General features: G+C 59.0%; 1 protein-coding gene across 2 annotated transcripts; it reads left to right on the plus strand.

Annotated features, from left to right (window-relative positions):
- The first annotated feature begins 4,198 nt into the window (after positions 1 to 4,198).
- SLC35E4 (solute carrier family 35 member E4) lies at positions 4,199 to 11,441 on the plus strand. 2 transcript variants are annotated; one of them, XM_086348758.1, is made up of 3 exons: positions 4,396 to 5,600; positions 9,210 to 9,291; positions 10,463 to 11,441. In XM_086348758.1, the coding sequence occupies exons 1-2, from the start codon at positions 4,982 to 4,984 to the stop codon at positions 9,242 to 9,244; spliced, it is 654 nt and encodes a 217-aa protein (XP_086204884.1). In that variant the 5' UTR covers positions 4,396 to 4,981; the 3' UTR covers positions 9,245 to 9,291; positions 10,463 to 11,441. The 2 variants fall into 2 exon arrangements, with proteins under 2 accessions (XP_086204883.1, XP_086204884.1); XM_086348757.1 differs by lacking the exon at positions 9,210 to 9,291 and having other exon boundaries at positions 4,199 to 5,600.
- Positions 11,442 to 15,081: the final 3,640 nt, after the last annotated feature.

Below are 15,081 nucleotides of genomic sequence, written 5' to 3' on the forward strand. Positions count from 1 at the left end.
CCTTGAACTCCTTTCAGGGTGTGTTAAGGTCAGTGCCTGCAGTGGCTAGTGACTTAATCCTTGTAGAGGCAGAGGGCGACTGACACTTTTTAGCTGGCAATGGCTGGGATTACACGGCAGAGTCCAATTCAGCTGGAGGCCCAGGACCCCCGAGCTTCTCCTCAGAGGACGGTCAGGGCCTCAGCTGCCAGTGGGGTGGCGACCCTGCCTGTCAGCGGGAAGGGCTGGGTTCTGGGTTCCCCTCTGAAAAGTGGGGTTCTAGCCAGGGAGGCACCCTGTTAGCCCCCTTGCACCAAGGTTAGGAAGGAGGTCCCTGGGAGGGACCCTCTGCCTGCACATCAGGTTTTACCGTGACTCTCACGGAGTCGGCAACACCGTAGATTAAACACGTGCTTCTTCCTCCAGTCCAGGGTCTGGGCAGGTGAGGGAAGTAGGCAATTTAAAAAATGCTTTGAAGGGACTTCCCTGGTGGTCCAATGGTTAGGACTTCGCCTTCCAATGCAGGGGGTGCAGGTTTGATCCCTGACCAGGGAACTAAGATCCCACATGCCTTGTGGTCAAAAAACCAAATCATACTACAGAAGCAACATTGTAACAGATGCAATAAAGACTTTAAAGTAGTCCATATCAGAAAAAATCTTTAAAAAATAGAAACTGCCTTGATATTGAGACAAACATCAAAGGATCTGAAAGCCACATGAAAACAGGACCTCTGTGTTCAAGGTGAAATGTCCACGCCCAGCCCCCCAGAGCACTGGTCCCCCTGCCCGCCTTGATCTAGGCCAAGGGTGCTCCAGAGAGGGATTCGGGACCAGCCCTGTGACCCCTTCACAGTAAGGTGAAGGCTCAGAGAGGGCTGTGGCTTGCCTCAGGTCACACAGCCTGGGGGTGGCAGAGCCAAGATCCTCACCCACTGACCCCAGCCCTTGCCCCTGAACCACCTCGTTGCCCCCCACCCCCACCCCAGGAAGCCAGGGTCCCTCCCATGGCGGGGGTGCTGGCTGGGGCGGGTCCCAGGCGAGGCTATGGGTGGGGGGTTGATGTAAAGGACCCTCGGTGGTCCAGGGTCTGGATGTGGTCCTCCCCACCCCCCCCCCCAGGGACTTAGTCGGGTGTGTTTGGCTCTAAGAAGCAGGAAGCTATTGAATCCTGCTCCAATCAAAGGATGTTTGCTGGGAAGGCTCAGCCCACCAAGTGAGGGCTGCAGAGGTGGGGGCAGGGCAGTGGAAGCCCGGAAGCTTGGCTCCTTGCCCCGCACCCACTCAGGCCCTCTCCTGGCCTCCCCCTTGACCAGCTTCCTCTGAACGTGGTAAGTTTGCCAGCCCCCTTTTATTTTCTCAGCCTGTGTCCCAAAGCTTGGGGAGGGGTCCGACCAGCACAGCCGACTTCTGGGCACTGGGTCAGGTGTCTAGTCTGGCTCCATCTGCAGGGACCCTGAGAGGGGGTGGGTGAGGACAGTCATGTCCACAGTAAGGATCTGATGGGGACTTCCCTGGCTGTCCAGTGGTTCAGACTCTGCACTTGCACTGCATGGGTCGTGGGTTCGATCCCTGGTCGAGGCCAAAAAGTGAAAAAAGAAAAAGAACTGTCGTAAGCAGAGGCCCTCCTTGGGAATGGGGCCCAGGTTCGTGTCTGACCCACGTTTAGAGCTGTGTGACTGCAGACAAGCCACATCCCCTCACGCCGCATGTTCCCTAACCCGCAGCTGTGGGCAGGCACCTTGGATCAAGCCTGTGAACCCACGTCAGATCACAGACAGGAAGGCTGAGGCCCTGCAGCGAAGTGACTGGGCTGGGGACATGCAGAGACCTGTCCCACAGCCTCTGCAGCCCAGTTGCTGGAAATGGTGCTGCTTCCCTCCTGTGCCCTCAGGGTCCCTCGCCGAATCACCTGCTTCCCGCAGCAGCTGGGGTAGGGGGGTAGGGGGTTAAGGGATGGGGGTTAGGGGGTGGACACCCCAAGGGCAGTACTCAGACTTGAGGGCTCTGGGAGCCTGTGGGCAGGGCAGGCTCCTCAGGGCTGGTCTGGGTTTTGGAGGGGGCAAGGAGTGCGAAGGAGCCCCTGCTGTGTTCTGTGAAGCTAAGCGCACCCCCTCATTCTTCAACGAGGGGAATATCCTGTAGAGAGCCTTGCTGCCTGCAGGTCAAAGCAGGTTAAAAACTAGGGCTCAGGACCTGGACAGACCTGGTCTGAATCCACCCCCACCACCCCAGCAGCATGAGGCCCTCCCCCTTGCCCCCACTCCCACCCCAGGGTGTACCGCTTTCTCCCTCCCACCAATCCTCTTTCCTCTTAGCTCACCTCTCACTAGGCAGGGGAGGTCAAAGGGCTTTGTGGCAGTCTTGGAGAGGGTTGACACTGCCTACCACTCCCCACTGGCTCAGCTCTGAGAAGATGGGAGGGTGGATAGTATTTTTGAGGGCTTCCCTGATAGCTCAGTTGGTAAAGAATCCGCCTGCAATTCAGGAGACCCCAGTTTGATTCCTGGGTCAGGAAGATCTGCTGGAGAAGGGATAGGCTACCCTCTCCAGTATTCTTGGGCTTCCCTTGTGGTTCAGCAGGTAAAGAATCCGCCTGCAATGAGAGAGACCTGGGTTCAATCCCTGGGTTAGGAACATCTCCTGGAGAAGGGAAAGGCTACCCACTCCAGTATTCTTGCCTGGAGAATCCCCATGAACAGAGGAGCCTGGCGGGCTACAGTCCATGGGGTCACAAAGAGTCGTGTCCACGACTGAGCAATTGGATGAATGGATGGAATGAATTAAAAAATACTAAAGTGAAAGTCACTTAGTCATGTTCTTCTCCAGGGGATCTTCCTGACCCAGGGACCGAAACCGGATCTCCTGCATTTAATTCATTGCTGTTTTGTTTTGTTTTTTAATTAAAGGAAGCTTAACGGAAAACTGACAAAAATCTCAAAACTAATCTAACCCACAGGGGCTCTGATTCCTCCTCTTCAGGAAATGTGGGGCAGGGGGATCTGCCCCCCTGGCTGGCTCGGTTTCCCTCCTGCAAACCCTCCTGGAGAAACCCTCTCTAAATATTAATTCCTGCATATTTTGATCCTTTCTCTGGAAATCTCCTGCCCTACAATATGGACTATTTGCAGGCTCCTGCGGGTCTCGGAATCACCAAAGGAAAATGAAAAAAGCACATTCCTGAACACACCAGAGGGTATCTGATTCAGCTGGTATGAATCAACGGCCGGGCTGGGGGGTTTTAATTCCAGTCCAAGGATTGCAATGGGGATTAGGGGACACCTGCAGCCATTCTGCACTCTGACCACCAGAGGGCGCCATGGACCGAGCTAAGCGCTCCCCCTTTGCGGTCTCGTTCCTCCAGACAGGTTGCTGTCATCAAGGGCTTGCCGGTCAGATAACAAGGCTAGGGGTGAACTGTGCCCCAGGGGACAGGAGCTTCCACAGAGAAGGAAGCTGTCAGCAAAGGGGCTCACTCACAGCGGGCTGTGGGCACTTGTGATCCTTGCACACTTGGACTCCAGAGCTGAGAGAGGAGTTCCGAGCTTGGAATTCCGATCAGATTGTCCTGCTTCTGGGGTGTGCTGTTTACCCGGCCCTGAGCTCAGAGAGCAGCCCGTCTGTTCCGATGAGAAAACCAAGACCCAGGCAGGGGCAAAAGCTTAGTGGCAGCTGCTCTGGCTCCCGGCCCACCTACAGCTCTCTGTCCTCCCAGCGAGGGCAGAGGGTGAACCCCAGGAAAGTTCAGCTATGAGTCAGTTCTGAGCGCCCAGGGGATGGGACAGGGGCTGCTGGCCAGGGATAGAGCGGCCGGCGGGACCCTGCTTCTGCAGCTGCGGGTGGCCGTGTTGATTCAGCTTCCTTCTGACTGCCTGGAGGGGGGCCCGCCCCGGGCTGGGAGACGGAGGAGGGATTGGGGTTAGGGAGGGGCGAGGGAGGGGCATTAAGGGGCCGAGTGGGCCAATTCTTTTGGATGCTGAGGTCCCACGGGATAACTGTGGCCAGAGATTAGGTGGTCCCGAGACCGGTCCTAGGTTGAAGTCTCCTGGGGCGGGGGGCGGGGGGGTGGTTCTTGAAGATGGAATCTCCTGAGAGGTTAGGGGTTTTTCATCAGGAAGATACCCCACTGGGTATCGTCCCTATTGGGGGCTTGCCTTGGCCCTGGGTGGGGCGGGGCCTGATCCCCGACTGATGCGGGGAGGAGGACAGACAGGCTAGCGGGGGTGGTCTGCGAACGGAGGAGGAGCCCCGAGCGGGCGGTGTCGGGGCGGGGCGAGACGGCCTTCCCGGCTCCGGGGGCGGGGCCTGACCCGAGGTGGCGCCCCCGGGCTGGGCCCAGTTTTCCGGGTGGGGCGCGTGGGGCGGCCGCGGAGGCGGGGCCTAGAGTACGGAGCCTCGCTCTCCGCCCGAGCCTGGCGGGAGCCGCCGGTGCTGCCGCCGGAGCCGCCGGGAGCCGGAGCCACAGCGCAGGCCCTGCGGGAGCCGAGCTGAGCCGAACTCGCCGCGTGACACCGGCCGGAGCGCGGGGCCGGCGCGTCTGCCCGCTGCTGGGCCTGGGCAGTGTCGGACGCAGCGAGCCGGACCCACCGGCACCAACCCGGCGCGGGAGCCCGGATCGCCCCCCACCAGGCCTGGCGTGAACTAGCCGGAGGACCCGGGGACTGGACCGAAGAGAAAAGGGATGGAGGATTCCGTCTAAGCGTAGCGTGGGCACTCGGGCGGGAGGAGAGTGGAGACTTCGCCTGGCACGGGCAGAGGTGCCCGGCGCTTACTAGGCCAGGCTTGAACACCAGAGAGCTTGGCATCCCAGCTGAAGCGACCTGGGCTCTGGTCTCCCGGCGCCGAGGACACCGCACGGCTCCTGGACCTCCGCTGCCGCAGGCTGGGCGCCAGAGACTGTGCCTGCACCTGCTTGAGACGGGGCGGGTCCAAGGTGGGGCTCTCTGGTGGCCCAGAGCTGGTCACCGGGGAGCCGGCCTCCTGCCGCGGCCCTACTGGTACCCATGTGCCGTTGCCCGCCGGAGCACCATGACGGCAGGATGACCTCTGCCGAGGCAGTGGAGGTGGCTGGCGGCGCTCGGTGGGCCGGGTCCGCCGAGTGGCCCCCTGGCACCCCGCAGGCCCTTCGGCGGCCTGGCCGGGCCCGGGTGGCCGTGGCCGCGCTGGTGTGGCTGCTGGCGGGAGCCAGCATGTCGAGCCTCAACAAGTGGATTTTCACGGTGCACGGCTTCGGGCGGCCCCTGCTGCTGTCGGCGCTGCACATGCTGGCGGCCGCGCTGGCCTGCCACCGGGGGGCGCGGCGCCCCTTGCCCGGGCAGACCCGCCGCCAGGTGCTGCTGCTCAGCCTCACCTTCGGCGCCTCGATGGCTTGCGGCAACGTGGGCCTGAGCGCCGTGCCGCTGGACCTGGCACAGCTGGCCACCACCACCACCCCGCTCATCACGCTGGCCCTGTCCGCGCTGCTGCTTGGCCGGCGCCACCACCCACTGCAGTTTGCGGCCATGGGTCCGCTCTGCCTGGGGGCCGCCTGCAGCCTGGCCGGAGAGCTCCGGACACCCCCGGCTGGCTGCGGTTTCCTGCTGGCGGCAACCTGCCTCCGTGGCCTCAAGTCCATTCAGCAGAGTGAGTAACCTAGGTCACTGGTTGAGGAGGTGGGGACCCGGGTGGGACTGTGGGAGTGTGGCCTGGGGAACCCTGTGAGGAGGTATGGCTGCTATCCCATTTTACTGATGACCAAACTGAGGCATGTGGCTTTGGAAGAGGCAGGAACTGAGGCTCAGAAAGGGCCAACTGCTCAGTGATTTCCAGGCCTCAAACTTAGGCTCTAGAGGCCCAGCTGGTTTTGTCCCCATTTGACGCGTAGAGGGGCTTGCCCTGGGCCATGTAAGCAGCAGAGGCAAGATTTGAACCCAGTCAGACTGTAAAGAATCTGCCTCCAATACAAGAGACCCAGGTCCAATCCCTGGGTGGGGAAGATCCCCTGGAGAAGGGCATGGCAACCCACTCCAGTATTCTTGCTTGGAGAATCCCATGGACGGAGGAGCCTGGCGGGCTACAGTCCATGGGGGTTCCAAAGAGTCGGGCACAACTGAGCGACTTTCACTTCACTCAGACAGAGTCCGTGCTGTCCTAGGGATGTGGCATAAGACTGTGGACCCAGCTTGACAGTGGGAACTGGTGGGAGAGAAAGAGGGCAAGATGGTAAAGCAGGATTTGGAAGAGGGGCGGAGGAGTGGGGCTTGCTAAGTCTGGGAAGGGCGGTGTCTTCTGGGAACTGCAGTGTAACAGGCCCTATGCTGGGTGTTCACTTTGAGTTGTCATGGCAACCACTACTTTCATCCCCATTTTACAGATGATGGAACTGAGACCCAGAGAAATTCATGATTTGCCCAGAGTCACACAGCTCCAAAGGACCAGAATCCTGGTCCATGTGACTCTGGACCTTAGCTCTGGTGGAAGGGGGCTGGGGGCTCTGGGCAGAGGGTAGAGTGGAGACTCCAAACCCAGACCCTGCGAAATCACTCTGCTGGAGGGTGGAGATCACGTTCCTGCCTGTCCTACTGAGGGTTCTTTGAGTCACAGCCCCCACCCTGTCTCTGCCCCTACTCAGGGTAGGGAGGCCTGTGTTTCAGCCACAGGTGGGCTCATAATCCTGGGTGACCTGGGGCGGATCTGGATCTTGTCTGGGCCTCAGTCTCCCTATGTGTTTGATGGAGGAGGTCAGAGTTGATAGAGTCCCAGGACTTTCTTGCTCTCCCTCCCTTGTGGCTCTGAGATCCTATGACCCAGGCCTGGAAGAGGGAAAGGGTTGCTCCAAGGGCACTGGGCTGGGGTTAGGGCAGCCTGCAGCCAGGAAAGGTTGAAGTCAGAGCTCAGGCCTGCCCTGGAATCAGGACCCAGAGGCCCTGTCCCCATCTTCCAGGGCCCTGAGGCAGGGCCAAAGCCCAGTTCTATTTTTGCCTTCAGGTTACTTGAGAGCTGGGGCCTGAGCTCTGGGCATGAGTCAGTGGGAAACTTGACCTTGTGCCCCGCCCTGAGCAGGGCCAGAAGGCTGGGAAGGCCCCAACCTAAGGCCCACACCACACCTGCTGAGGCCCAGCCTCCTCACCCGAGAAGAGCCCCGGCCAGCAGGACAGGCTGTGGCCGGCCAGGCCTCGGGCACACGGACAGGGGCTGGCAGGTGCCTGGCATCAGGCTGCTCCTCGGCTCTGCCAGCTCCCTCCTTGTCACCTGCCTGCCCTTGAGGCAGGTTGGATGCTGGCTCCGGGCTCCCACAGGGCCCTCTGCATCCCCCATCAGGACTCCATGTGCCTTGTATTGATATTATAGCCACTTGGTTACCTGTCTGCCCCTCACCAGGCAGGAGCTCCTGGAGGGCATGGCTTAGCTTTGGGGCAGCTCCATGTCCCCAGCACTTGACTTGGGGCCTGGCGCAGGGAAGGTACCACTTAAGCAGTGAATTTATTAATGGTCTGATGGAAGAATTGGTAGGCTGCTTAAGCTACTTGGCTCAGGATGCTAAGGAGAGAGCTTAGGAGGCTGGAGGTCCCACTAACAGAGATGGGAGCCCAGCACAGAGGTGGGTCAGATCAGACTGGAGGAAAGGAATGAGGTGGGTTTTGGACAAGAGGAGGTTACTACTCGCAGACTTTCCAGGAAAGTCACCAGGGCCAATTTAGACTAGAATGTGAGTGACTGACACCAGCTCCTTTCCTGATGGCAGACTCCAAGGGAGCAGAGGATGAAAGTCCAGGACGAGGAGTGCCCAGCAGCTCCCCTCCTTCCTGGGCCAGTTGCAGGCCCGGGGGGGCGCCACTCGTGGAGAGGAGTGATGCTGCCTCTCCCCTCACAGAAAGGCTGGGAGACGGGGTGCCAGCGCGCTGAGACTTGTCCTCAGCTACACACACCTGCATCAGGTTGACCCCATTCCCATCCGCTGAGCTCTCAGGCTGGTGGGGAGACACCCTCAGAAGGAACGATCACAAAGCAGGGAAGAAGGGCTAAAGCCAAGGTGGGCACAGCTATGATTGGGATGGCTACTTCTCGGGGAGACCAGAGAAGGCTGCCAGGAGGAGGAGGCAGGCAGTGATGGTGACAGCCGAGCCCTGACTATGGGCCCATGCTGTGCCCAGCTCTTCACACGGGCAGAGCAGGAAAGGGCATTCTGGGAGCGGGACGCAAGCCCTGCCAGGGTGCGGGTGTTAGCCAGCGGGGTTGCACGTAGCGGGTCATGACAGCCACCGTGGGCAGCAGTTGCCCCTGGGCACAGGTCCTGCGCTCAGCACCTCACACGGCCCCGTGAGGGCATGTTGTTACTTTGCCCATGCTTCCGCGGGGGGGACAGGCATAGAGAGAGGGTGGCCTGTGTGATATCACACAGCTCGTGATGGAGCAGAGGTGGGATAAGCCCGAAGCCAACAGAACGGCGTCCAGAGGGTGTTAGTCTGCGTGTGTCTGAAATGTGGCATGCTCAGATGATGAAACGGAAATGCCTTCGGAGGAGAAGTTGAAATGCGGGGTTTGGGGTAAGCAGGCACGGGAGGGGTCGCTGAGGAGCCTGGATGACAGGTCGGTGGGGTAACTGGCTCTTTTCCTGGGCTGGAGGGGACAGTGTGTGGGGGGAGGGGGAGGGCTGGATGGATTACAGAACAGGTGCACGGGGCCGAGCGGGGAAGTTAGGGCCTGCCTGCCTGCCTCTCAGAGAGTGAAATTCGCCAAAGGTGAAGTTCACCTGCAATCCTGACCACCTTCCAGTGATTGCACCTTGAACACGTAGGCCACAGGCAGCTCGTAATGGTGCTAAATTTGGAGCAGCCGAACAGGAGGCATTCCAGTTATCTGTTCATTTCTAGAAATGCTTGACAGAAGGACTGTTGCCTAGAGAACAAAGCCAAAACATCAAAATGAAATCGAGAGACAAATGAGATTTCCTATTCTAAGCATAGCCTCTGAGTAAGCGCCTCTGTGGTTCTTTGGAAAGTGTGTGTCAGAAAACGCATAGAGGCTGAGAGAGCCCTGGGAGGGGCTGGGGAGACCTTACTCATCTCTCTCCACGAAAGCTTGGAGAAGGCACAAAACCACCGTTGCCTCTTTGCAAGTCCTATCATTTCAGCTCAGCCCCGTGAGATTTTATGATGGGCCCTGCTTCCTTTGTGAACCGACTGGGTGGTAACGTGTACACACACAGGCACACACGGGCAAGATGCTAGGATGCGCTCTTTCCTTGCAAAGCCCCAGGTTTCCTCCGTGTCCTGGATTTGTCTTGACGAGCTCCAGCGTCCGTAGTGACAGGTGCTAACTATCTGCCGCAAACGTGAGTGACAGCGACTCTCCCTGGCGGTCCAGTGGTTGGGACTCCACCTTTCAGTGCAGGGGGTGCAGGTTCGATCCCTTGTTGGGGAACTAAGATCCCACGTGCCTCTTGGCCAGGAAATCGAAACGGAAAACAGAAGCAATATTGTAACACATTCAATAAAGACTTTAAAAATGGTCCACATTAAAAAAAAAATCTTAACAAAACAAAACACACACACACTCACACAGTGAGTGACAGCTGGGCGCAACAATGACCTCCTTGTTGTGCCTGTCATCCCAGTGGTCACAAGTGATTGAACGTGACCTTGCTTTCAAACTCTCCCTCTTGTAACGTAAAGGCCCACATAGCTAGTACGTGGCAGAGCTGGGGGTGCTGGAGCGAGCAACGTGGGAGCCACACTGTGGGGCGGGGGTGCCAGAATGGCCGAAGCCAAGAAAGCAGACTTGGGCCCCCTTGGCTCAGCACCTTCAAAGGCGGTTACGAGTCCAGGATGTTTGTTTCCAGGGCCTGGAGAACCCCTGAAGATTTTTTTTTTTTTCACATTTATTCATCAGTGGGATATCACAGATTATTGTTTCAGCTTGTGGGAGGAGTCAGTGATAACAGGCTTATTTCTCCTATCTTTTTACGCTTACTGACCGAAGCTTACCTGATAAGGGCTTTATGTACATTATTTTAATCTGCATATTTAAGGTTTTATTGGGACTTCCCAGGTGGCGCTAGTGGTAAAGAACCCGATTACCGATGCAGGGGACACGGGAGAGACTTGGGTTCGATCCCTGGGTCGGGAAGATCCCCTGGAGAAGGGCATGGCAGCCCACTCCAGTCTTCTTGCCTAGAGAATCCCAGGGACAGAAGAGCCTGGCGGGTTACAGTCCATGGGGTTGCAAAGAGTCGAACACGACTGAAGCGACATAGCATGCACAAGGTTTTATTATCCTCTGACTCTGCAGGTGAGGAAACCTAGGCCTCCCGAGGTTAAGGGCCAGGTCACAGCTGGCCAGGAGCGGACCAGGTCACCACCCAGGTGGTCTGACCTTCCCATTACAGAGCCGGAGCCCCTCGTTCCGCCAGAGGGGCTGGGGCAGGCTTCCTGGAGGTCGTGGCAGGCTGGCCTCGCAGGGGATCATCTGGAGCCCAGTGCTGACGGCTGTTGCCCTGGTTGCAGGTGCCCTGCTGCAGGAAGAGCAGCTGGACGCGGTGACCCTGCTGTACGCCACCTCGCTGCCCAGCTTCTGCCTGCTGGCCGGCGCCGCCCTGGTGCTGGAGGCTGGCGTGGCGCCGCCGCCCGCCCCCACCGACTGCCACCTCTGGGCCTGTGTCCTGCTCAGCTGCCTCCTGTCCGTGCTCTACAACCTGGCCAGCTTCTCCCTGCTGGCCCTCACCTCGGCCCTCACGGTCCACGTCCTGGGCAACCTCACCGTCGTGGGCAACCTCGTCCTGTCCCGGCTGCTGTTTGGCAGCCGCCTCAGCACCCTCAGCTATGTGGGCGTGGCGCTCACCCTTTCTGGAATGTTCCTTTACCACAACTGTGAGTTCGTGGCCTCCTGGGCTGCCCGCTGGGGCTTCCGGTGGAGGGACCAGCCTGGTAAGGGTCTCTGAGACCTGAGGGAGCACAGGGACCACCCGGGACTGCCCTGGCCCGAATCCAGCCTTGGCCCATGGCCATGGGAGAGCGGGCAGCCGCTGGGGCCGTCGGGGGAGACAGGTCTTCCTGCGGGGTTGCTGTGGAGGCTGCAATGGGGTCTCCTAGAGCGCCCCGGCTCCTGTCCCTGCCTGCCTCTCCTCATCACAGACCCCACTCACCGCTGGATGGTGCACCCAGGCACGGTCGCGGTGCTTGTCAGAGGACTCACGACGATTAGGGTCAAGTACTGTGCTGAAAATTGCTGGCTAAGCTTGGAAAACCTCACCAACGTTCTGACGGTGATGGTGGTGATGATGGCAATGATTCTTGGCGGTCGCACAATCCTTCCTGCAGGAAGTGGGGGAGGCAGCTAGGGGGCCCAGGGAAGAGCAGCTTTGCTACTTGGCTTACCTAGGGAGCTGGGGGTTGTCTGTGCCAACTCCAGGCAGCTGCTGTGGCCTCAGCCCTGGGCCCCCCAACGTTGGGTCTTCCGTCCTCAAATAAACTATTTTTGCTTGTACACCTGTGTCATCCCTCGGGGTAGCGGCCAAGGAAACACAGGCACACCATCCACCCACCCAGAAACAAGGACTTGCTCCCACCCTCACTGGGGCCTGGCCAGCCCCCCCATCCACCCAGACCGCTGCTCTGACCCCTCACACCATCTTCCCACAGCCTCGAGGGGAATCTCTTAAAACACATGGTTTCTGTGGCTCCACGCTGCTCGTGGGACCAGGTCAGGCCTAGCCCCATGGCCTCTCCCCTCTCCCCTCCTTTGTTGTCATTGTTCAGTCGCTAAGTTGTGTCCGACTCTTTGCGACCCCATGGGCTGCAGCAAGCCAGGCTCCTCTGTCCTCCGCTATCTCCCGGAGCTTGCTCAAACTCATGTCCATTGAGTCGATGATGCCATCCAACCATCTCGTCCTCTGTCGGCCCCTTCTCCTGCCCTCAGTCTTTTCCATCATCAGCACCACTTTCAATCCATACCTGCTTCCATCAGGTACCCCGTGACACCCAGCTGCCCACTGGAGTCTCCACAGACGCTGGTCCCTGGTCTGCGGTTCTCCTCCTACATCAGCTTCTCCCTTCTCGTGGCCAAACCCTTGCCTGGGGGTGAAAACCCAAACTGTGCAACTCTCCTCTAAAGGAAAAACCAGAAAAGAAGCCTGAGGAAGGAAAGGCCTGGGTGAGGGGCTGTGTCCAGGGCTGTGGGCGCAGAGGGCAAGGAATGGGGTGGTCCCATGGCAGGAGGAGCACTGGGGGTGGGGGGTGGAGCGTCTGGGGAACTGGCCTGACCCAGCTGCCTCACTTCCCATCCTTCCCTTGGCTTAGGCACTTAACTCCAGCCACCCACCTGTCTCCACTGCAGGCCCCTGTTAAAAACCATAACGTCCCTGCCTGGGTTAGAGATTCTGGGGACCTAATCCCACTCTGCCCGCCTCACTGTGCCTGGGGCAGGTACCTCCCCTCTCTGAGCCTTGGTTTCCAGATCTGCAAAATGGGCTGATGATCCCCGGGGAGAGGACTTCCAGTGAGGACCTGGTGGGCAGAGCCAGGGGTGGAGAGGGGACGATGGGGCTAGTGGGCTTGGTCCCTAGCATGAGCTAGTCACCCACTCTCTCAGGCTCTAGGTACATCTTGAAAATGGGAGGATGGGAGCTTGGCCAGGCTGGGGCTGGGGTCTAGGGTGCCTGGGACTCAGAGCTAAGACTCAGTCATTCCTTCACGTGGCCGGAATTTGTGGTCAGGGCTACACGGAGGGTTGGGCCCAGGCTGGGGTAGGGGCAGCGAGGGCCTGGGGAACGCCTGGCACAGGCAGGACTGGTGCAGGGTTGCCTGTCCCGGCCTCTGTGCAGGCGGGTCTAGCAGAGGGGAAGTGGGCCTCGGCTGAGTCACTGGACACCCACCCTCTGTGTGAGTCAGAGAAACCACCAGCCCAGCCCTGTCCTGGTGCAGCCTGGATACCTCTGGGCTCCACCCTGAGGCTTGGCCAGACGGGACAGAGGATGGATGGTTTCCGGCGAGTGGGCCCCATTGGTCCTCAGGACCCTTCCCCTTTCAAGGCACCTCCTGCAGCGCCCTGGGCCCCGGGGAATGCTTGGCTTCAGAGTGAGCCTCCTGTCTGATCAAAGCCAGCCCCTGGTGGGGGTGGGGGGGCAGGGGGCAGTTGGAGCCATGCTTGATCGGGGGACCACCCAGCATTGAGGTGTTTCCTTCAAAGTCAGAGGTACACCCCTCCTAATCACTCCCTGCTGGAGTGGGCACAGTGAATGCTGGCCTGGGGGTATGTCCTGGTCTCCTTTCTCGCCGTCTGACCTGGCTTCACAGAGAACCTCACAGTGAGGGGCTTAGGAGGTGATTCCCATGGACAGCCCTCTAGGTTCTGCTTCTAACTTGTCCCGTTGCCTCCGGTGAGTCACTTGGCCTCCCCAGCCTCCCTCTTTGTACCTAGTGCCAGCTGGGAAGCCTTCTCGGGATGACAGATGTCACCTTCCTTGGGGGAGGTTCCCTACCCCACCCTTCCCCACCCCACGCCAGTCTGGGTTGACAGCCACAGTTGAAGGTCACCCCAGCTCCCTGCACCTCTCCAAGCAGGGCCGCCAGCACATCCCGCTCTCAGAACTGGTTTGTCACCGAGCTGTCTGCTCACCACCGTCTCCCCAGCACCAGCACATAACCCGGCGTGGATGGAGTAGGCGGGAGATACCAGTCAAAAGCAGGGGTCAGACTTGGGTTTGAACCCCAGCCCTGGCATGTCTGAGCTGTGTGACCCTGGGCAGGGGTTTTCCCTTCCTGTGCCTCTTGTGTGTTAAGGGGTGGGGGGTGGTGGGGGTAGAGCCTCACGAGCCTGTCTGGCTCTGGGAGGCTGCAGGGGCTAATATGGGGCAAGTGCTTAGCGATAGTGGCTGAGACTGGATGAAAAATGAACCAGTCGATCTAAGAAAGAAATGAGAGATTTTATTTGCACTGAGTTTGAAGACTGTAACCTGGGAAGAGCATCTCAGAAAGCTCTGAGAATTGTTCTGCCCGTTAGAAGTCAGGGAACAGTTATGTAAGTATTTTTGAGACGGCAGTGGGGGGGGGGGTGCTGTACATCAAATGACAGTTTACATAATCCGGGTCTAAGCGTCGCCGTGGTGGATCATGTGACCCCTTACAAGTTTCAAGAAAGAGTGTTATCTTTTGAGGCGTTGTCTTGATGCTGGGAGAAATTCTGCTCTTTGTGGTTGAGCAGGTATTCCTGCTGGTGGGATGTTCTGGTCGATGGGTACATGCAGATGCAGAATGCACAGTGTGGGGAGAGGGGAGGTCAGAAAGGCAGAGGAGAGTGTACTGTCTTGAGCTTTTTCCTGTCTTGACATAGGGTGTGAATTTTATTTCACAAACCTACTAGGTCCTTGAGCCATGTGAGCAGACGGGCTCACTCCAGGCGCCTCCCAGTTCCTCTCCCAAGGCTTCCCGTGCTGTGCGCTCCCGCCTCGCAGGCTTCCCCTGCTCACCCAGGGCCCCAGGGCATGCCCTTGGCCTGGCTCCCACCCCCTTGCCCTGCCTTGGAGGAAGCTGGCTCTGTGCTGGGCATCCTGCCATTGTGGATTCAGAACAAAGCGGCTGCCTTGTCTCAGCCCCAGCTGCCAGGGGGCCCCTGCCCACCCTCCGCAGGGGGGCCTTGGATTCTCATTCCAGGGGGCCAGGGCAAACGAGGACTCTTGCTCCCAAATCAGCTCAGGGATGCCAGGAACCGACCATCACACTGTTCCGGCTCAGTGGTGAATACTTCCGGGAAATGACACGGAATACCGCGGTGCACCATGGGAGGTTCCGATCGCGCAAGGACCACGATGGAACAACAAACACTTCTGGTCATGGCCTCCCGGGATCTCAGCTTCCATCTGCGCCCTCCTGACCGCCATGGCCACCATGTGCCTCCTGCCTCCTGTCAACACAACCAGGCAGCTCTTGTTGCCTGGGCTGGGCACTTCTCTTTACATGTTGAAACTTTCTCTGGCGGAAGGACCCTTGTCCATGCTTCTTATGCTGTAGCCCAACATCAAATCAGCTGAAGCGAGCTTGCCAGTAGATGAACCAGCAACCCTTCGCACCTCTGCCAAGTCTCCCAGGTGGTCCAGTTCAGCCCTTACATATACAGAAAACGGAAGCCC

Source organism: Bos grunniens, chromosome 17 (genome assembly GCF_055505025.1).
Source record: "Bos grunniens cultivar Pamir isolate PY7600 chromosome 17, Bosgru_T2T1.0, whole genome shotgun sequence".
Lineage (NCBI taxonomy): Eukaryota > Metazoa > Chordata > Mammalia > Artiodactyla > Bovidae > Bos > Bos grunniens.

Coding starts and splice junctions, on each gene's coding strand:
- SLC35E4 (XM_086348757.1), top strand. CDS start 4,982: ATGTGCCGTTGCCCGCCGGAGCACCATGACGGCAGGATGACCTCTGCC. Junction 5,601..10,462: donor CCTCAAGTCCATTCAGCAGA/GTGAGTAACCTA, acceptor CCCTGGTTGCAG/GTGCCCTGCTGCAGGAAGAG.